Source organism: Cherax quadricarinatus, chromosome 68, assembly GCF_038502225.1.
Source record: "Cherax quadricarinatus isolate ZL_2023a chromosome 68, ASM3850222v1, whole genome shotgun sequence".
Classification (NCBI taxonomy): Eukaryota; Metazoa; Arthropoda; class Malacostraca; order Decapoda; family Parastacidae; genus Cherax; species Cherax quadricarinatus.
In genome coordinates this window covers 6,626,038-6,647,951 of record NC_091359.1, presented here as the reverse complement: position 1 = coordinate 6,647,951, position 21,914 = coordinate 6,626,038, and the positions used below count along the sequence as shown (strand labels likewise).

Below are 21,914 nucleotides of genomic sequence, written 5' to 3'. Positions count from 1 at the left end.
ATATATATTAATTTATATATAATTATATATATATATTAATTTATATATATAATATATATTAATTAATTATATATATATATATATATATATATATATATATATATATATATATATAATATATATATATATATATATATATATATATATATATATATATATATATATATATATATATATATATATATATATAATCAGACGAGACAAATTACCATAATATGCCTTTGAGAACAATAATGGTAAAGAACGCTTGAATTTTCATTAACGTTGTAATTAAATATGTAATTAATTACCACATTGTATAATTAATTGGCTAATATGTTATTTAATTTTTTAATAAAAATAATTAATTTCCTTTGCTCAGTGTGAGGAGGATTTTTATTTCATGTATTTTTTTCAAATTATGTAAAACAAAAATGAATGTGAGAATACTGATGGTGTGTGTGTGTGTGTGTGTGTGTGTGTGTGTGTGTGTGTCAGTATGCAGTGATCGTCACGGCATTATGCCGGGTGAGCTCCCCGGCATAATGCCGTGACGAAAAACAAAGGCCTGCCATACAGAGGGGGGTCTCTTTTCGTCGGTGTATTCTGCTGGGTAGCAGCCATTAACATGATGTCTCGGCCTGCTGCCACACTTCACAGTGTGGGCGGATGAGAGACAGTGCAACACTTCCTCTCACCACGGCAGCCACGTGAGCAATGAGAAGTCACTGTGAAGTGTGGCAGCAGGCCGAGACATGTTAATGGCTGCTACCCAGCAGAATGCACTGACGAAAAAAAAAATCTCTGTATGGTAGGCCTTTGTTTTTCGTCACGGCATTATGCCGGGCGCTCACCCGGCATAATTCCGTGACGAGCACTGTATACACTGAAAAGTGTACATCTCTCAGTATATACACTGAGTTTGCTTTAATCTGTGCTTTAGGGATTAAAGTGTACTTAACTAGTGGCGAACACTAGGTGCAGTATAGTGTTGATGACAGGCTTTAAACCCCCCGTTAACCAACCTACAGGTAACGAGGTGGCCGTAAAATAACCAGGAAATGTTTAAATCTGTACGATTATCACTGGTGCGAGGGCTGTCTCCTGCAACCACAGTCAACTCATCACCTCAAATCCTACACCTTTGTTGTTTCTCATTGTTTGTGCAGGAGTCAGTGGAGCTCTAGTGGGTAATGTTGGTGCAGACACTGCTGTCACAGGTAAGTCTAGGCTTCAGCTTTCCTAGTTCCCCCAGTCTCCGGCTTTCCTAGTTCCCCCAGTCTCCGGCTTTCCTAGTTCCCCCCAGTCTCCGGCTTTCCTAGTTCCCCCAGTCTCCGGCTTTCCTAGTTCCCCCAGTCTCCGGCTTTCCTAGTTCCCCCAGTCTCCGGCTTTCCTAGTTCCCCCAGTCTCCGGCTTTCCTAGTTCCCCCAGTCTCCGGCTTTCCTAGTTCCCCCCAGTCTCCGGCTTTCCTAGTTCCCCCAGTCTCCGGCTTTCCTAGTTCCCCCAGTCTCCGGCTTTCCTAGTTCCCCCAGTCTCCGGCTTTCCTAGTTTCCCCAGTCTCCGGCTTTCCTAGTTCCCCCCAGTCTCCGGCTTTCCTAGTTCCCCCAGTCTCCGGCTTTCCTAGTTCCCCCAGTCTCCGTCGTTCCTAGTTCCCCCAGTCTCCGGCTTTCCTAGTTCCCCCAGTCTCCGGCTTTCCTAGTTCCCCCAGTCTCCGGCTTTCCTAGTTCCCCCAGTCTCCGGCTTTCCTAGTTCCCCCAGTCTCCGTCGTTCCTAGTTCCCCCAGTCTCCGGCTTTCCTAGTTCCCCCAGTCTCCGGCTTTCCTAGTTCCCCCAGTCTCCGGCTTTCCTAGTTCCCCCAGTCTCCGGCTTTCATAGTTCCCCCAGTCTCCGTCGTTCCTAGTTCCCCCAGTCTCCGGCTTTCCTAGTTCCCCCAGTCTCCAGCTTTCCTAGTTCCCCCAGTCTCCGGCTTTCCTAGTTCCCCCAGTCTCCGGCTTTCATAGTTCCCCCAGTCTCCGTCGTTCCTAGTTCCCCCAGTCTCCGGCTTTCCTAGTTCCCCCAGTCTCCAGCTTTCCTAGTTCCCCCAGTCTCCAGCTTTCCTAGTTCCCCCAGTCTCCGTCGTTCCTAGTTCCCCCAGTCTCCGGGTTCCCTAGTTCCCCCAGTCTCCGTCGTTCCTAGTTCCCCCAGTCTCCGTCGTTCCTAGTTCCCCCAGTCTCCGTCGTTCCTAGTTCCCCCAGTCTCCGTCGTTCCTAGTTCCCCCAGTCTCCGTCGTTCCTAGTTCCCCCAGTCTCCGTCGTTCCTAGTTCCCCCAGTCTCCGGGTTTCCTAGTTCCCCCAGTCTCCGTCGTTCCTACTTCCCCCAGTCTCCGTCGTTCCTAGTTCCCCCAGTCTCCGGGTTTCCTAGTTCCCCCAGTCTCCGTCGTTCCTAGTTCCCCCAGTCTCCGTCGTTCCTAGTTCCCCCAGTCTCCGGCTTTCCTAGTTCCCCCAGTCTCCGGCTTTCCTAGTTCCCCCAGTCTCCGTCGTTCCTAGTTCCCCCAGTCTCCGGCTTTCCTAGTTCCCCCAGTCTCCGTCGTTCCTAGTTCCCCCAGTCTCCGGCTTTCCTAGTTCCCCCAGTCTCCGGCTTTCCTAGTTCCCCCAGTCTCCGGCTTTCCTAGTTCCCCCAGTCTCCGGCTTTCAATAAGTTCCCTGTTTTCATCTCCTTTGCACACACCCTTATCGTCCATGTCTCATACACTCTTTTCCGTTCCATTTCTTACCCTTCTCCAAACTTCCTCTCCTCTCCCTCATCCTTCCCATCACAATCTTCCCTCTCTATCACTACTCTTCTCCCACTCCATCACCCCTCCATTCCCTCTCCCTGAAGGCTGTCTACCTGACCATGCAATTCCCTCTATTCCATTAGGGACGTCAGGATTATCCCTACCACTAATCACCCAAGATAACATGATGGAAGGAGCGCATCCATCACACTAACTACATTGGTCACTTCTATACATTGCGTTAGCTCTGGAGATGCACATGCCAGGATTAACTCTATTTACAATTAACATATGCTAAAATACTTGTGTGTATAGCTACGACCAGAATGTTTATCTTGTTTGTGTAGTTACTATGATGTAGCTACTCCAGTAGAGTGTCTTGTTTACGTGACTTATACAGTAGAGTTTGTCCCTTTTTTGGATTTACTGCTCGTACGTTGGATTGCGTGCAGCCAGCAGTAACAGCCTGGTTGATCAGGCTCTGATCCACCAGGAGGCCGAGTCACAGACGGGGCCGCGGGGGCGTTGACCCCCGGAACTCTCTCCAGGTAAACTGCAGTGGTTTGTTAAGTGGTGGCTTGCAGCACGTTACAGCAATTGTTCAGTCACAACCATTTATTAGCTCAGATGCCTTGTCAAATCAGAATCTTTCGTCAAGAGGCTTATCACACGAGATAAGTCGGATCTACTCCTTGCACTCGCAATTTCTTCGTTAGTAAGAAGAAATATCATTAATAACACCTATGTGTGTGTGGACAAAGTAACTGCCAGAACATTTAATTTACTTGGCTTATATTCTAATGTGGAATTATTTAGTTATGGAGTCTTGTCCTGGATCAGCTGGATCAATAAACGCTTCCCTACATTTAATGTTTTCTTACTTGGATTCTACCTGGAGGGTGTTCTGGGGGGTCAACGCCCCCGCGGGCTGTTCCATGATCAGGCCTCACGATGGAGCAGGGCCGCACGCAATTTCACGTACGAACCACATCCCCGCTGGTCGTTTTCTGAATTTAGGTGCCTGTCCAGGTCCCTCTTGAAGACAGGATTCTCTTGGTAATCCCCATTATGTATGCTGAGAAGCAGCTGAACAGTCTTGAGCCTCTGGTACTTATTTTATCTCTTAGTGTACTCACGGCGCCCGTGATTTTCATTGGAGGGTATGTCGCACCTCCTGCATAGTCTTTTGTTTTCGTAGGGAGTGATTTCTGTATGCTGATTTGAGACTAGTCCCTCTAGGGTTTTCCAGGTGTCAGTTATAATGCATCTTCCTCGCCTGCGTTCCAGGGAGTACAGGTCAAGAAACTTCAAACAGTCTCGGTAATTGAGGTGTTTGACTGTACTTATACGTGCACTAAAAGTTCTATGTATATTCTCGAGATCTGCACTTTCGCCTGCCTTTAAAGGGGCGTTAGTGTACAGCAGTATTCCAGCCTCGAGAGAACAAGTTATTTGAAGATAATCACTGTCGTCTTGGCATCCTTCTGAAAGTTATTATTATCCAACCTATTAGATTTTTCAAGGGTTAATGACCATCTGGGTAACCTGTCTCTATGCTGTTTATTTTAAAAGAGTGACACGAGAAGTGCAAGAGTCAAAATCTTCCATGGATGCTGATAAGTATCAACTATTTTTAGGAGCCCAGACAATTGCTGAAGCTTCTGGCTCTATTACTGTACAGTTCTCTACTTACTCTTCATTCTTAAATTTCCAAACTTGTTTGAAAACCTCTCTTTTGACTTTGTTCATTTAAAAGATGCATCTTTCTTCAACATTTGGGTAAATGAATTTATAATTGTAGAACAATTTCCTGTTGAAGATTTCTGTTACACTCCAAGTATTGTAACAACTATTTCCTTCTTTTTAGAGCATAACAATTTTGGTCAGAGAGGTTAGGGTAATAATAATGATCCTCCGGAATGCCTAATTTTAATTAAGTATATTCATAATATAACAAAAGCCAGTTATAATATACGAATTATCGTATATAAGTTAAGAATACATGTTTCTTCTGTAGTATCCAACATATACATAAGGCTTTCAAAACAGAGGATTAGGAGGATATCCTAGATATAACATATATATAAATGGAGATTACTTTATACATTAAAGTCTTGTTTCCCAATTGGAAGCAGTCAGAATAAAACAGAATATGTCCAGGCCGGCTAATAAATCTTGGCCAGTTACCAGAGACGAGCAGGAGTGTTCTCGTTGGCTGCTACTTCTTCACTGCTCGTCCCTCAACCTTGAGCATACAGGTAAAGTGGGTCACGTGACGTGACTCACCAACACTCAGTAGAGTAGTTGAACATAAAGGGGGGGGGGGGGGAAAGGGGGGGTATAACCATCAAACATCACGGCTAACTACACACCGGCACACCGGGCGGCAGGCAGGTTACTATACCTCCAATTAAACTTATCATGGCCATGTTACATAAATTATAATTGTTAATAAGAATTAATCTTAATAATACAAGGACGTTCATTTCCAATTTAGCTATTAAAGGAAATGACCGCAATGTAATATTAAAGGAAGGTTAACCATAGGGGCATGACACCCCGGCCCACAAGCAAATATCTCGGCGTTTAAGATGCTGATGGAGTAGAAGAAACCAACCAGCTGGTATAGGGATGGAGGTACATCATTCCAAGGTTAGTCATCCACTTGCTAGAACTGGTCCAGAAACTGCTTGACTGCAAAGAATTTCCGTAGTTAAGCCATATTAGGAGCGAGAGAGAGCATCGGCTAACACGTTGCTCGAACCCTTTATGTGAAAAATGGAGATCCGGTAAGGTTGGATCCTTAAAGCCCAGCGTAATATTCTAACATTTTTTGATTTCATAGAATTTATGAAAGTTAGAGGATTATGGTCTGAGTAAATATTTATCACATGAGGAGTATAACCGAGGTATACGTCAAAGTGTTCTAAGGACAACACTAAAGCCAGGGCTTCTTTTTCTATAGTTGAATAAGATCTTTGATATTCTTTCAATTTATAGGAAAAATAACATATTGGATGTAGAATATTACCGTTTTGGAAGGATTGCAATAAGACAGCACCTATTGCTGCATCACTGGCATCAACATGGAGGGTGAAAGGAATTTGGAAATTGGGTGCACGCAATACTGGGGCAGAGGAAAGGAAACGTTTTAAACGTTTAAAAGCTTGTTCACAATTCTCGTCCCAATTAAATTTATATTTAGGACTGGTCAATCTAGTCAGGGGGGAGGCAACTTGAGCAAAGTTTGGGCAAAAACGCCTGTAATAAGTAGCCATCCCCAAAAATCGTTGGAGGGCTTTCCTGTCTTGAGGAGACGGGAAATTTAAAATAGCTTGGACCTTTAATTGGTCGGGGGCTACTAGTCCCTTCCCTATTTTAAAACCGAGATATTTAATCTGGGCTTTACCAAAGTCACATTTTTGTAAATTTACAGTGAAATTGTATTTCTGCAATGCTTTCAGTAGTTGCTCTAATCTTTCTAAATGAGACTGCCAGTCATCACTAAAAACCACCAGGTCGTCTAAGTATGCCTCTACACCTTCTAAGGGTTGGACTAAAATGTTCATAATTCTCTGGAAAGAGGAGGCGGCGTTACACAAGCCGAAAGGCATAACCTTATACGTAAATAGTCCGTTCTTAACTACGAACCCGGAAATCTCTTGGGCCCTAGGAGTTAATGGCACCTGGTAATACCCTCTCAGCAAGTCTAATCTGGTCACAAAGTTGGCACCGGCTACAGCATCTATTAAATCATCAATCCTGGGTAATGGAAACCCATCTGGTTTGGTGACTGAATTTACTTTACGGTAATCCGTGCATAGGCGTACGGTACCATCGGGTTTTGGGACCAATAAACAGGGAGAGGCCCAAGGTGTCCAACTGGGTTCTATCAAATTATATTCCAGTAATGTATTTATTTCTTGTTGAATTAATTCTTGCTTAGCAGGAGAGACCCGGTAAGGGGATTGCTTTATTGGACTATCTTCTAACAATTCAATATCGTGGAAACCCAATGTACAAGGAGTAGGGATATCTTTGAAGATGGAGTTATATTTAGTGATTAACTCTTTGATTTGAGATTTTTGGGAGGTAGGAAGAACTTCCAGGAAATGGTCTAGTTCTTTTAAAACTTCAGAATTATGTAGTCTAAATTCTCTTACTTCCCTTACAGTGTCATTCCTTATTTCAGTGGATGTAGGTTGAATAGAGGTAATAATAGTAGGGAGAAGGCTAGACTCGTACTTCTTTAAGTTATCTATGTGATACCTCTTAATTTTCTTACGACGTCCTGGTTCACGGACCAGATAATTCACGTCATTTTCTTTGTCTACTATTTCATATGGCCCCAAATATCTAGGTTTTAAAGAATGTCCTGGAATTAAGTTTTTAACTAACACTAATTCATTCGGAGAGAATGAACGAGATTTAGCCTTTTGGTCATAAGATTTCTTCATTTTGGCTTGAGCTTCTGACAGATTCACGGCAGCTAAGCTTTTTAATTTGGAGAGAGGTTCTTTCCAAAGTAGAGGACTGGGATGAAGAGGTCCTCTCTTCCCTATCCAAGAATCTCGTAATATGGCTAGGGGTCCTCGCACCTGATGTCCAAAAATCAAGTCAAACGGAGAGTATTTAGTACTTTCTTGTTCAGCTTCACGGAGGGCGAAGAGAAGAAAGGGTAAACCTTCGTCCCATTCACGAGAATATTGCTCACAGTAAGCACGTAAAGTAGATTTAAGGGTTTGGTGGAATCTTTCTAGCACTCCTTGTGACTGGGGATGATATGCTGTAGAGAGGATCTGTCTTACTCCTAATCGAGACATAGCCTCTTTAAAAACCTTAGACGTAAAATTAGAACCTTGGTCAGATTGAATTTCACGTGGTATGCCTACTTGAGCAAAGAAGCGTATTAAAGCTCTTACTATATTTCTGGAATTAATTTTGGACATGGGGATAGCATCAGGATACCGAGTTGCCATATCTATGATAGTGAAGATATACTGGTTACCCCTTTTTGTGCGGGGCAACGGTCCTACACAATCAATAACTAATCTTTCAAAAGGTTCTTCAGGACATTTTATTGGAAGTAAAGGGGCAGACGCGGGATTGTGCGCCGTTTTGCCTATTATTTGACAAACGTGGCATTTCCGTAGTTTGTCAGCAATATAAGTCCTCATCTGAGGCCAAAAAAAATATTTCCTTATCTTTTTCTCTGTCTTACGAGATCCTAAATGACCTCCCAGTGGATTATCATGTGCTAGTTCAAATACCATATTACGTAAGGGCGATGGCACCACTAACAAGTTTCCTTTTGAACTCAAATCATTATCATTATTTCTCTTCCAAAGAAAACCGTCTTCATCTAAAAGGTAACCTTCCTCTTTATCCTTATTGGTTAAACTTTTATCGTCCTTTAGAGCTAAAAGAAATTCTTCTTTATTACATTTTCTAGCTAGGTCCGCAGGGACTGGTAAAACTTTGTCACCTGTGGGTCTCGACTGAATTGCTTCGCTAAACAGGAAGTTCAAACCTAATTCATCGGACATTTCTAAAGGCTGTTTAATATCCAAATTGTTAGAGTTCTTAGCCATGGCTCTGGTGACCACATTAAGGGGAAATAAGTCTAGCCCTGCCTCAGAGGCTTCTAAGGCATAATTTACATCACAAGGATTATCTAAAACCAGAGGCTCTCTGGGTATCTCCAATTGATCAATTTCGTTCCCGATTAATAGATCCACGCCGGCAATGGGGAAAGGTTTATCTGAAAGTCCCACATTGATCCAGCCTACATATCCAGGCAGTTCTACATAAATCCTTATAATAGGGACCTTTATTATTGTGCCTCCGTAAGCCTCTAATAATACGTCTAGCCGGGGTTCACTACTAGTAGGTAACTTTACCAGGTTTGATCTTAATAAAGAGAGATAGCTGCCAGTATCTCGAAAGGTAGTGATATTTACTAACCTCTCTTTACAGAGTCCGAACTTCCCCTGGGAAAAGTAGGGTTCCATAGCTACTCGGACCTTTTCTTCTGAAGCACTGTCGTGGTAAAGTCATCTATTAGACGGTCTGCTAGATGAGGCCTGAAAAGGTAGAGATTCATCATCCAGAGTTTCATACTTCCGAGAGGAATTTATTACCTGGGTAGGATATCTCCCTCTTGGTTGGGTTTTATCTTCCCGCTGTTTATGCCAACACTGGGACTGTCTATGACCTAACTTTTTACAAAAAAGGCACAGTGGTAATTGATCTTTAGGATACTGTCTGGAGAAAGAGCCGTTTGTCACCTGTTTTTTGTCTGAATACACCTTCAAAGGTTCGCCAGCTGGAGCTTTCCTAGCCGTCAATCTTGAACTAAAACCTTGGGAGGTAGATTTCTTTTCCGGGGCCTTAGACATTTCTGTGGTTATAGCATGGGAAATTTCAAAGTGATCTGCGTGGGCAGCAGTATCTAACAAGTTAGTAGTGGGAAATGTCAAAAGATAAGTATGCACCCTCTCTGGAAAATATTTAAAAAGGTCTTCATGCAACATCAGCTGGGAAAGTGACTCGACTGAGGCGGCTCCCGCGGCCCTACGCCAACGCTCAAAAGCAGAGAGCTTTTCCCTGGCAAAGTCCACCCAAGACTGCTGAGGATATTTCTTCAGAGTTCTAAACATCTTCAAATAACTGACAGGTAATAAATCATAAGCTTTCAGAAGACAATCTTTTACCTGAGTATAATCAGAATATTGTTCAAAAGGTAAGTTGGCAGTTATGGTTTGGGCTTTTCCTATTAAAGATGAATGTATTAAAGCAGCCCAATATTTAGGAGGCCATTGCATTACCTTCGCCTGATTTTCGAATGCTTCAAAAAATGAATCTAAATTATCCTCCGTAAATTTAGGCATCAAAGAGGCTGCTTTACCAAGGTCAAATGAAGGGATTGTATACATGTTACTAGATTCTCTTTTCTTCCTCAGTACTTCCCGTTCATAAAGCAAAGATTCACGTTCAAAATTCTCCCTTTTTAACTTTCTCTGGGCTTCTACAAAGGAGGTTTGAAGCGATAAAATACGTTCTAGACGTTCAAAATTCTCCTTAGATTGAATAGTAGTCAAAAGGGCTAAAGAGATTTGAGGTGGAACGTGTTCATCATCCAAAAGGACTTCTTGTTCTGTTTCAAAAACATCTGTAAATGGTTTACCTGGATCCGTTTCTTTAGTGTGATTGAGTTCTGTTCCCCATATAGTCCTTGGAGATGGAATTGGAGTCGTTGTAGCAGCGTAGCGTTTCCGAGTATCAGGAAGTTCATGTCCGTCGTCTCCAGTAGGGGTTGTTAGCGTCGTAGTTTCGGCCTCGGGCGTCTGTAGAAAAGAATTCAAAAAGGAAGGAATATCTGCTTCTCCATTCTCAGTCTCTGGATCCTGCTCATCTGGAAAAAGGACATTCTGTATCATACATCTGACTGTCTGGGCAGTGAAATGCCTGTCGTATTTTATGCCCAAGCTTCGTGCTAATTGCCAACAAGATTGAAGCTTCAAATTTTGTAATTTCTCCTTTGTTATATCTTCAAACCTCTCTGCCATTTCTACATTCATTTTAAAGGAAATTCAGTGTTATGCTCCCGGACACAGGCCCCCACTTGTTACACTCCAAGTATTGTAACAACTATTTCCTTCTTTTTAGAGCATAACAATTTTGGTCAGAGAGGTTAGGGTAATAATAATGATCCTCCGGAATGCCTAATTTTAATTAAGTATATTCATAATATAACAAAAGCCAGTTATAATATACGAATTATCGTATATAAGTTAAGAATACATGTTTCTTCTGTAGTATCCAACATATACATAAGGCTTTCAAAACAGAGGATTAGGAGGATATCCTAGATATAACATATATATAAATGGAGATTACTTTATACATTAAAGTCTTGTTTCCCAATTGGAAGCAGTCCGAATAAAACAGAATATGTCCAGGCCGGCTAATAAATCTTGGCCAGTTACCAGAGACGAGCAGGAGTGTTCTCGTTGGCTGCTACTTCTTCACTGCTCGTCCCTCAACCTTGAGCATACAGGTAAAGTGGGTCACGTGACGTGACTCACCAACACGCAGTAGAGTAGTTGAACATAAAGGGGGGGGGAAAGGGGGGGTATAACCATCAAACATCACGGCTAACTACACACCGGCACACCGGGCGGCAGGCAGGTTACTATACCTCCAATTAAACTTATCATGGCCATGTTACATAAATTATAATTGTTAATAAGAATTAATCTTAATAATACAAGGACGTTCATTTCCAATTTAGCTATTAAAGGAAATGACCGCAATGTAATATTAAAGGAAGGTTAACCATAGGGGCATGACAATATATATATATATATATATATATATATATATATATATATATATATATTTCCTTCTTAAACTATGTAGGTGATTAATCTTTACTAATGGAACAGAAGTGCTGCCTTCATCATTTCCTAGTGCCTTAATGAATATAAGAATGAGCACTGCAACAGGCATACTAGGCCTTTGCCAGGCAGCTCCAAGTCACTGGTTCATGCCAGTCAGGTCCTAGCCACATCCACTTAGCTGAAGGGAGAGCATCTACACTGAGTATTGATAATAACCAAGATTAATTAATGTGGTTTTTATGCATTGGGTTTTTTCGGATACTGCAAGTGAAGAATATTACCATCTGGTACGTATAAGAAACTAGCCACCGTCAGCAGTACCATGGTCATCATTAGTTAGGTGCAACCAATAAAATCCTAATGCTTGCAGGCAGAAACACAAACTCTCACAGTTCTTTCAAGAAAGTTATCTAACAAGGTGTTCCTGTTACACTCCAAGTATTGTAACAACTATTTCCTTCTTTTTAGAGCATAACAATTTTGGTCAGAGAGGTTAGGGTAATAATAATGATCCTCCGGAATGCCTAATTTTAATTAAGTATATTCATAATATAACAAAAGCCAGTTATAATATACGAATTATCGTATATAAGTTAAGAATACATGTTTTTTCTGTAGTATCCAACATATACATAAGGCTTTCAAAACAGAGGATTAGGAGGATATCCTAGATATAACATATATATAAATGGAGATTACTTTATACATTAAAGTCTTGTTTCCCAATTGGAAGCAGTCAGAATAAAACAGAACATGTCCAGGCCGGCTAATAAATCTTGGCCAGTTACCAGAGACGAGCAGGAGTGTTCTCGTTGGCTGCTACTTCTTCACTGCTCGTCCCTCAACCTTGAGCATACAGGTAAAGTGGGTCACGTGACGTGACTCACCAACACTCAGTAGAGTAGTTGAACATAAAGGGGGGGGGGGGGAAGGGGGGGTATAACCATCAAACATCACGGCTAACTACACACCGGCACACCGGGCGGCAGGCAGGTTACTATAGCTCCAATTAAACTTATCATGGCCATGTTACATAAATTATAATTGTTAATAAGAATTAATCTTAATAATACAAGGACGTTCATTTCCAATTTAGCTATTAAAGGAAATGACCGCAATGTAATATTAAAGGAAGGTTAACCATAGGGGCATGACACCCCGGCCCACAAGCAAATATCTCGGCGTTTAAGATGCTGATGGAGTAGAAGAAACCAACCAGCTGGTATAGGGATGGAGGTACATCATTCCAAGGTTAGTCATCCACTTGCTAGAACTGGTCCAGAAACTGCTTGACTGCAAAGAATTTCCGTAGTTAAGCCATATTAGGAGCGAGAGAGAGCATCGGCTAACACGTTGCTCGAACCCTTTATGTGAAAAATGGAGATCCGGTAAGGTTGGATCCTTAAAGCCCAGCGTAATATTCTAACATTTTTTGATTTCATAGAATTTATGAAAGTTAGAGGATTATGGTCTGAGTAAATATTTATCACATGAGGAGTATAACCGAGGTATACGTCAAAGTGTTCTAAGGACAACACTAAAGCCAGGGCTTCTTTTTCTATAGTTGAATAAGATCTTTGATATTCTTTTAATTTATAGGAAAAATAACATATTGGATGTAGAATATTACCGTTTTGGAAGGATTGCAATAAGACAGCACCTATAGCTGCATCACTGGCATCAACATGGAGGGTGAAAGGAATTTGGAAATTGGGTGCACGCAATACTGGGGCAGAGGAAAGGAAACGTTTTAAACGTTTAAAAGCTTGTTCACAATTCTCGTCCCAATTAAATTTATATTTAGGACTGGTCAATCTAGTCAGGGGGGAGGCAACTTGAGCAAAGTTTGGGCAAAAACGCCTGTAATAAGTAGCCATCCCCAAAAATCGTTGGAGGGCTTTCCTGTCTTGAGGAGACGGGAAATTTAAAATAGCTTGGACCTTTAATTGGTCGGGGGCTACTAGTCCCTTCCCTATTTTAAAACCGAGATATTTAATCTGGGCTTTACCAAAGTCACATTTTTGTAAATTTACAGTGAAATTGTATTTCTGCAATGCTTTCAGTAGTTGCTCTAATCTTTCTAAATGAGACTGCCAGTCATCACTAAAAACCACCAGGTCGTCTAAGTATGCCTCTACACCTTCTAAGGGTTGGACTAAAATGTTCATAATTCTCTGGAAAGAGGAGGCGGCGTTACACAAGCCGAAAGGCATAACCTTATACGTAAATAGTCCGTTCTTAACTACGAACCCGGAAATCTCTTGGGCCCTAGCAGTTAATGGCACCTGGTAATACCCTCTCAGCAAGTCTAATCTGGTCACAAAGTTGGCACCGGCTACAGCATCTATTAAATCATCAATCCTGGGTAATGGAAACCCATCTGGTTTGGTGACTGAATTTACTTTACGGTAATCCGTGCATAGGCGTACGGTACCATCGGGTTTTGGGACCAATAAACAGGGAGAGGCCCAAGGTGTCCAACTGGGTTCTATCAAATTATATTCCAGTAATGTATTTATTTCTTGTTGAATTAATTCTTGCTTAGCAGGAGAGACCCGGTAAGGGGATTGCTTTATTGGACTATCTTCTAACAATTCAATATCGTGGAAACCCAATGTACAAGGAGTAGGGATATCTTTGAAGATGGAGTTATATTTAGTGATTAACTCTTTGATTTGAGATTTTTGGGAGGTAGGAAGAACTTCCAGGAAATGGTCTAGTTCTTTTAAAACTTCAGAATTATGTAGTCTAAATTCTCTTACTTCCCTTACAGTGTCATTCCTTATTTCAGTGGATGTAGGTTGAATAGAGGTAATAATAGTAGGGAGAAGGCTAGACTCGTACTTCTTTAAGTTATCTATGTGATACCTCTTAATTTTCTTACGACGTCCTGGTTCACGGACCAGATAATTCACCTCATTTTCTTTGTCTACTATTTCATATGGCCCCAAATATCTAGGTTTTAAAGAATGTCCTGGAATTAAGTTTTTAACTAACACTAATTCATTCGGAGAGAATGAACGAGATTTAGCCTTTTGGTCGTAAGATTTCTTCATTTTGGCTTGAGCTTCTGACAGATTCACGGCAGCTAAGCTTTTTAATTTGGAGAGAGGTTCTTTCCAAAGTAGAGGACTGGGATGAAGAGGTCCTCTCTTCCCTATCCAAGAATCTCGTAATATGGCTAGGGGTCCTCGCACCTGATGTCCAAAAATCAAGTCAAATGGAGAGTATTTAGTACTTTCTTGTTCAGCTTCACGGAGGGCGAAGAGAAGAAAGGGTAAACCTTCGTCCCATTCACGAGAATATTGCTCACAGTAAGCACGTAAAGTAGATTTAAGGGTTTGGTGGAATCTTTCTAGCACTCCTTGTGACTGGGGATGATATGCTGTAGAGAGGATCTGTCTTACTCCTAATCGAGACATAGCCTCTTTAAAAACCTTAGACGTAAAATTAGAACCTTGGTCAGATTGAATTTCACGTGGTATGCCTACTTGAGCAAAGAAGCGTATTAAAGCTCTTACTATATTTCTGGAATTAATTTTGGACATTGGGATAGCATCAGGATACCGAGTTGCCATATCTATGATAGTGAAGATATACTGGTTACCCCTTTTTGTGCGGGGCAACGGTCCTACACAATCAATAACTAATCTTTCAAAAGGTTCTTCAGGACATTTTATTGGAAGTAAAGGGGCAGACGCGGGATTGTGCGCCGTTTTGCCTATTATTTGACAAACGTGGCATTTCCGTAGTTTGTCAGCAATATAAGTCCTCATCTGAGGCCAAAAAAAATATTTCCTTATCTTTTTCTCTGTCTTACGAGATCCTAAATGACCTCCCAGTGGATTATCATGTGCTAGTTCAAATACCATATTACGTAAGGACGATGGCACCACTAACAAGTTTCCTTTTGAACTCAAATCATTATCATTATTTCTCTTCCAAAGAAAACCGTCTTCATCTAAAAGGTAACCTTCCTCTTTATCCTTATTGGTTAAACTTTTATCGTCCTTTAGAGCTATAAGAAATTCTTCTTTATTACATTTTCTAGCTAGGTCCGCAGGGACTGGTAAAACTTTGTCACCTGTGGGTCTCGACTGAATTGCTTCGCTAAACAGGAAGTTCAAACCTAATTCATCGGACATTTCTAAAGGCTGTTGAATATCCAAATTGTTAGAGTTCTTAGCCATGGCTCTGGTGACCACATTAAGGGGAAATAAATCTAGCCCTGCCTCAGAGGCTTCTAAGGCATAATTTACATCACAAGGATTATCTAAAACCAGAGGCTCTCTGGGTATCTCCAATTGATCAATTTCGTTCCCGATTAATAGATCCACGCCGGCAATGGGAAAAGGTTTATCTGAAAGTCCCACATTGATCCAGCCTACATATCCAGGCAGTTCTACATAAATCCTTATAATAGGGACCTTTATTATTGTGCCTCCGTAAGCCTCTAATAATACGTCTAGCCGGGGTTCTCTACTAGTAGGTAACTTTACCAGGTTTGATCTTAATAAAGAGAGATAGCTGCCAGTATCTCGAAAGGTCGTGATATTTACTAACCTCTCTTTACAGAGTCCGAACTTCCCCTGGGAAAAGTAGGGTTCCATAGCTACTCGGACCTTTTCTTCTGAAGCACTGTCGTGGTAAAGTCATCTATTAGACGGTCTGCTAGACGAGGCCTGAAAAGGTAGAGATTCATCATCCAGAGTTTCATACTTCCGAGAGGAATTTATTACCTGGGTAGGATATCTCCCTCTTGGTTGGGTTTTATCTTCCCGCTGTTTATGCCAACACTGGGACTGTCTATGACCTAACTTTTTACAAAAAAGGCACAGTGGTAATTGATCTTTAGGATACTGTCTGGAGAAAGAGCCGTTTGTCACCTGTTTTTTGTCTGAATACACCTTCAAAGGTTCGCCAGCTGGAGCTTTCCTAGCCGTCAATCTTGAACTAAAACCTTGGGAGGTAGATTTCTTTTCCGGGGCCTTAGACATTTCTGTGGTTATAGCATGGGAAATTTCAAAGTGATCTGCGTGGGCAGCAGTATCTAACAAGTTAGTAGTGGGAAATGTCAAAAGATAAGTATGCACCCTCTCTGGAAAATATTTAAAAAGATCTTCATGCAACATCAGCTGGGAAAGTGACTCGACTGAGGCGGCTCCCGCGGCCCTACGCCAACGCTCGAAAGCAGAGAGCTTTTCCCTGGCAAAGTCCACCCAAGACTGCTGAGGATATTTCTTCAGAGTTCTAAACATCTTCAAATAACTGACAGGTAATAAATCATAAGCTTTCAGAAGACAATCTTTTACCTGAGTATAATCAGAATATTGTTCAAAAGGTAAGTTGGCAGTTATGGTTTGGGCTTTTCCTATTAAAGATGAATGTATTAAAGCAGCCCAATATTTAGGAGGCCATTGCATCACCTTCGCCTGATTTTCGAATGCTTCAAAAAATGAATCTAAATTATCCTCCGTAAATTTAGGCATCAAAGAGGCTGCTTTACCAAGGTCAAATGAAGGGATTGTATACATATTACTGGATTCTCTTTTCTTCCTCAGTACTTCCCGTTCATAAAGCAAAGATTCACGTTCAAAATTCTCCCTTTTTAACTTTCTCTGGGCTTCTACAAAGGAGGTTTGAAGCAATAAAATACGTTCTAGACGTTCAAAATTCTCCTTAGATTGAATAGTAGTCAAAAGGGCTAAAGAGATTTGAGGTGGAACGTGTTCATCATCCAAAAGGACTTCTTGTTCTGTTTCAAAACTATCTGTAAATGGTTTACCTGGATCCGTTTCTTTAGCCTGATGGAGTTCTGTTCCCCATATAGTCCTTGGAGATGGAATTGGAGTCGTTGTAGCAGCGTAGCGTTTCCGAGTATCAGGAAGTTCATGTCCGTCGTCTCCAGTAGGGGTTGTTAGCGTCGTAGTTTCGGCCTCGGGCGTCTGTAGAAAAGAATTCAAAAAGGAAGGAATATCTGCTTCTCCATTCTCAGTCTCTGGATCCTGCTCATCTGGAAAAAGGACATTCTGTATCATACATCTGACTGTCTGGGCAGTGAAATGCCTGTCGTATTTTATGCCCAAGCTTCGTGCTAATTGCCAACAAGATTGAAGCTTCAAATTTTGTAATTTCTCCTTTGTTATATCTTCAAACCTCTCTGCCATTTCTACATTCATTTTAAAGGAAATTCAGTGTTATGCTCCCGGACACAGGCCCCCACTTGTTACACTCCAAGTATTGTAACAACTATTTCCTTCTTTTTAGAGCATAACAATTTTGGTCAGAGAGGTTAGGGTAATAATAATGATCCTCCGGAATGCCTAATTTTAATTAAGTATATTCATAATATAACAAAAGCCAGTTATAATATACGAATTATCGTATATAAGTTAAGAATACATGTTTGTTCTATAGTATCCAACATATACATAAGGCTTTCATAACAGAGGATTAGGAGGAGATCCTAGATATAACATATATATAAATGGAGATTACTTTATACATTAAAGTCTTGTTTCCCAATTGGAAGCAGTCAGAATAAAACAGAATATGTCCAGGCCGGCTAATAAATCTTGGCCAGTTACCAGAGACGAGCAGGAGTGTTCTCGTTGGCTGCTACTTCTTCACTGCTCGTCCCTCAACCTTGAGCATACAGGTAAAGTGGGTCACGTGACGTGACTCACCAACACTCAGTAGAGTAGTTGAACATAAAGGGGGGGGGGGGGGGCGAAGGGGGGTATAACCATCAAACATCACGGCTAACTACACACCGGCACACCGGGCGGCAGGCAGGTTACTATAGCTCCAATTAAACTTATCATGGCCATGTTACATAAATTATAATTGTTAATAAGAATTAATCTTAATAATACAAGGACGTTCATTTCCAATTTAGCTATTAAAGGAAATGACCGCAATGTAATATTAAAGGAAGGTTAACCATAGGGGCATGACAGTTCCCTATTCAATAACAATTCCTCTAACAAGCTGTTTGCACATAATTTCAGAGCTTAGACCTGAGTGCTCCTCTGACAACTGTGGCCTTATTTTCTGCTGCTCAAGAACTGTAGATAACCTAACCAGAGCCTGACACAGGGAAATGCTGAATCTGATGTCCATTCGGTGATTTTGTCTACTCATGACCTGTGTGTAAGATACTGTCTCCCAGAATCTGATGTCCATTCAGTGATTTTGTCTACTCATGACCTGTGTGTAAGATACTGTCTCCCAGAAACTGATGTCCATTCAGTGATTTTGTCTACTCATGACCTGTGTGTAAGATACTGTCTCCCAGAAACTGATGTCCATTCAGTGATTTTGTCTACTCATGACCTGTGTGTAAGATACTGTCTCCCAGAATCTGATGTCCATTCAGTGATTTTGTCTACTCATGACCTGTGTGTAAGATACTGTCTCCTAGAGTCGTACCCCAAAATGGGTTCCATCACATAAAAAATCGTATCATGGCAAAACCAAGAAAATAAGTCATGTGGAAATCTGATACTGTCATCTAGAAAAGATTCAAATTTTTAACTATTAATTTAAAAGATCAGTCAAGTTTATCCTCGAACTAAATTAATGTGAAATACGGAACTAAGTACGCTTGAATTGGCTGATTCAGCTAATATGACTTTGTGACTCGGTAAATGGTCCAATTGGTACCGAAGCGTCGTCCTAAGCTTCTCTCTCCCATGTGCGGTCTATTTATGTAGGTATACACTGTAACTGCACTAAAAAACAGCTGACTATATATATCGCTTAGCTGAAGCTTTAGCTCTCTCTTTAAGATCACAATTTCTAGCTGATGAAGTCAAAGTTCCCAAATATTTGTCTATACAATTTGCAAAAATCACCCAAACTTTGTATGACTAATTACTGTGCTGGAATTGGTTTGTTCGACTCGCAGCAATGATCACTTCTTTCAACACTGACAGTCACAATGTTAGCATTATAGTTTATACATGTATGTTTTATAAGAAAAAAAGGCACAATACCCTGACTGGAACAATACATAAATAACCCGCACATAGAAGAGGAGGTTGGTAAGACTTGTGGACCATTGTAAATGATCCAAGTCGGACCGAAACGTCGTCGTATGCTCCTCTATGTGCGGGTTATTTGTGTAATATATCTGTTTCATCACATGCTCTTGGATGCATTAGTCTCATTGGTGAACTAGGAGACAGAGCAATGCTGTCTCTAGCCAATCAGCTAAAGTGTGCAGCATTTCTCCTAACACTTGCGTATTGGCTATAACTTCTATGAATATAGAGCATAGTTGAAATTTATCTAGTTTGCCAGTAAATATTGGAAGTAGTATTGATCGTTGTGACATGGAGCTCTCAGCTCGCTGGTGTGTCGGCGCTCACAGACGTACAAAATACATAACAGACAATGAAGCCTAGAATCAAGTCAGGAAAAACCACGAACAAACACACGGCAAATGCTATCATAAGTAAAATAACCCACATCACTTCAAACAAAAACATTAATATCCTAAAAAGTCCCCGAGGTCCCTAGAGGCAGAAATATTGGGAGTAAAGGCCTTTTAATAAGCACATACACCTCACCAGTGACTCATCGACACCATGCCTAACCCTTCTAGGGCAGGGTAGGTGCCTGAGCCCGAGCTTACAGCTCACAAGACTGTCATTCCCATTAGCTCCCTTGTGGCGGGGATGGCAGACCAGAGAGGTCTAGCTTGTGGCTAGGCCTGGGGACAGTTGGTCCCAAAGATGAGGAGGTACTTGTGCCTCCTCCCATGGGAGACTTAGGTCTCGGACACTCCCTAAAGAGGGAGCCAAGGCCGGGCCACCACTTGGAAAAGGCCCAGGCCGGGAGAATACCGACTAATTTTTAATAATAATAACCTCACCAGTACACTTGGGATGGAACAATGACCTACCAGGCAATTTGCGTACTGTTCTGTCATTCACGCTGGAACAACAGTGATGGTCCGCTCTTACACCCACCAACCAGCACTCCCTTACATCAACACCAAAACTAACACACTCGAAAATAAATCGTAAAAACCAATACGAACACTCGTGTTTAACAAAACCAAATGGAACACTTTATTTAAACAAAATAAAAGTGAATTGTTTATTTACGATTCTGTATCCATTAGCATTATTTAGGGATGCCAGAGTTGGTTCAGCGTTGGTACCACCACCAGTGGTGGTTCAGCGTTGGTACCACCACCAGTGGTGGTTCAGCGTTGGTACCACCACCAGTGGTGGTTCAGCGTTGGTACCACCACAAGTGGTGGTTCAGCGTTGGTGCCACCACCAGTGGTGGTTCAGCGTTGGTACCACCACCAGTGGTGGTTCAGCGTTGGTACCACCACCAGTGGTGGTTCAGCGTTGGTACCACCACCAGAGTTGGTTCAGCGTTGGTGCCACCACCAGTGGTGGTTCAGCGTTGGTGCCACCACCAGAGTTGGTTCAGCGTTGGTACCACCACCAGTGGTGGTTCAGCGTTGGTACCACCACCAGTGGTGGTTCAGCGTTGGTGCCACCACCAGAGTTGGTTCAGCGTTGGTGCCACCACCAGTGGTGGTTCAGCGTTGGTGCCACCACCAGTGGTGGTTCAGCGTTGGTGCCACCACCAGTGGTGGTTCAGCGTTGGTGCCACCACGAGAGTTGGTTCAGTGTTGGTGCCACCACCAGTGGTGGTTCAGCGTTGGTGCCACCACCAGTGGTGGTTCAGCGTTGGTGCCACCACCAGTGGTGGTTCAGCGTTGGTGCCACCACCAGTGGTGGTTCAGCGTTGGTACCACCACCAGTGGAGGTTCAGCGTTGGTACCACCACCAGTGGTGGTTCAGCGTTGGTACCACCACCAGTGGTGGTTCAGCGTTGGTACCACCGCCAGTGGTGGTTCAGCGTTGGTACCACCGCCAGTGGTGGTTCAGCGTTGGTACCACCACCAGTGGTGGTTCAGCGTTGGTGCCACCACCAGTGGTGGTTCAGCGTTGGTACCACCACCAGTGGTGGTTCAGCGTTGGTACCACCACCAGTGGTGGTTCAGCGTTGGTGCCACCACCAGAGTTGGTTCAGCGTTGGTGCCACCACCAGTGGTGGTTCAGCGTTGGTGCCACCACCAGAGTTGGTTCAGCGTTGGTACCACCACCAGTGGTGGTTCAGCGTTGGTACCACCACCAGTGGTGGTTCAGCGTTGGTACCACCACCAGTGGTGGTTCAGCGTTGGTACCACCACCAGTGGTGGTTCAGCGTTGGTACCACCACCAGTGGTGGTTCAGCGTTGGTACCACCACCAGTGGTGGTTCAGCGTTGGTACCACCACCAGTGGTGGTTCAGCGTTGGTACCACCGCCAGTGGTGGTTCAGCGTTGGTACCACCGCCAGTGGTGGTTCAGCGTTGGTGCCACCACCAGTGGTGGTTCAGCGTTGGTACCACCGCCAGTGGTGGTTCAGCGTTGGTGCCACCGCCAGTGGTGGTTCAGCGTTGGTGCCACCACCAGTGGTGGTTCAGCGTTGGTACCACCACCAGTGGTGGTTCAGCGTTGGTACCACCACCAGTGGTGGTTCAGCGTTGGTGCCACCACCAGTGGTGGTTCAGCGTTGGTGCCACCACCAGTGGTGGTTCAGCGTTGGTGCCACCACCAGTGGTGGTTCAGCGTTGGTGCCACCACCAGTGGTGGTTCAGCGTTGGTGCCACCACCAGTGGTGGTTCAGCGTTGGTGCCACCACCAGAGTTGGTTCAGCGTTGGTGCCACCACCAGTGGTGGTTCAGCGTTGGTGCCACCACCAGAGTTGG

At 42.8% G+C, this 21,914-nt stretch overlaps 3 protein-coding genes across 5 annotated transcripts in view; 1 reads left to right on the top strand and 2 right to left on the bottom strand.

Annotated features, from left to right (window-relative positions):
- Positions 1 to 21,914, top strand: part of LOC128697907 (uncharacterized) — a 466,834-nt gene that overhangs the window by 127,972 nt on the left and 316,948 nt on the right. The window lies entirely within an intron of this gene.
- On the bottom strand, positions 4,649 to 10,653 carry LOC138854760 (uncharacterized). 2 transcript variants are annotated; one of them, XM_070099644.1, is made up of 3 exons: positions 9,920 to 10,653; positions 8,698 to 8,816; positions 4,649 to 5,427 (listed from the first exon to the last, which is right to left on the bottom strand). In XM_070099644.1, exons 1-2 carry the CDS (start codon positions 10,311 to 10,313, stop codon positions 8,806 to 8,808), a joined length of 405 nt encoding a protein of 134 aa, XP_069955745.1. In that variant the 5' UTR covers positions 10,314 to 10,653; the 3' UTR covers positions 4,649 to 5,427; positions 8,698 to 8,805. The 2 variants fall into 2 exon arrangements, 1 of the variants encoding a protein (XP_069955745.1); XR_011393930.1 differs by lacking the exon at positions 8,698 to 8,816.
- Positions 11,606 to 17,791, bottom strand: LOC138854759 (uncharacterized). 2 transcript variants are annotated; one of them, XM_070099642.1, is made up of 3 exons: positions 17,723 to 17,791; positions 16,921 to 17,148; positions 11,606 to 15,817 (listed from the first exon to the last, which is right to left on the bottom strand). In XM_070099642.1, exon 3 carries the CDS (start codon positions 15,743 to 15,745, stop codon positions 12,458 to 12,460), a length of 3,288 nt encoding a protein of 1,095 aa, XP_069955743.1. In that variant the 5' UTR covers positions 15,746 to 15,817; positions 16,921 to 17,148; positions 17,723 to 17,791; the 3' UTR covers positions 11,606 to 12,457. The 2 variants fall into 2 exon arrangements, with proteins under 2 accessions (XP_069955743.1, XP_069955742.1); XM_070099641.1 differs by lacking the exon at positions 17,723 to 17,791 and having other exon boundaries at positions 16,921 to 17,537.

Excerpts from the sequence above, each read along its gene's own strand:
- LOC138854760 (XM_070099644.1), bottom strand. The coding sequence starts at position 10,313 with ATGAATGTAGAAATGGCAGAGAGGTTTGAAGATATAACAAAGGAGAAA.
- LOC138854759 (XM_070099642.1), bottom strand. The coding sequence starts at position 15,745 with ATGGAACCCTACTTTTCCCAGGGGAAGTTCGGACTCTGTAAAGAGAGG.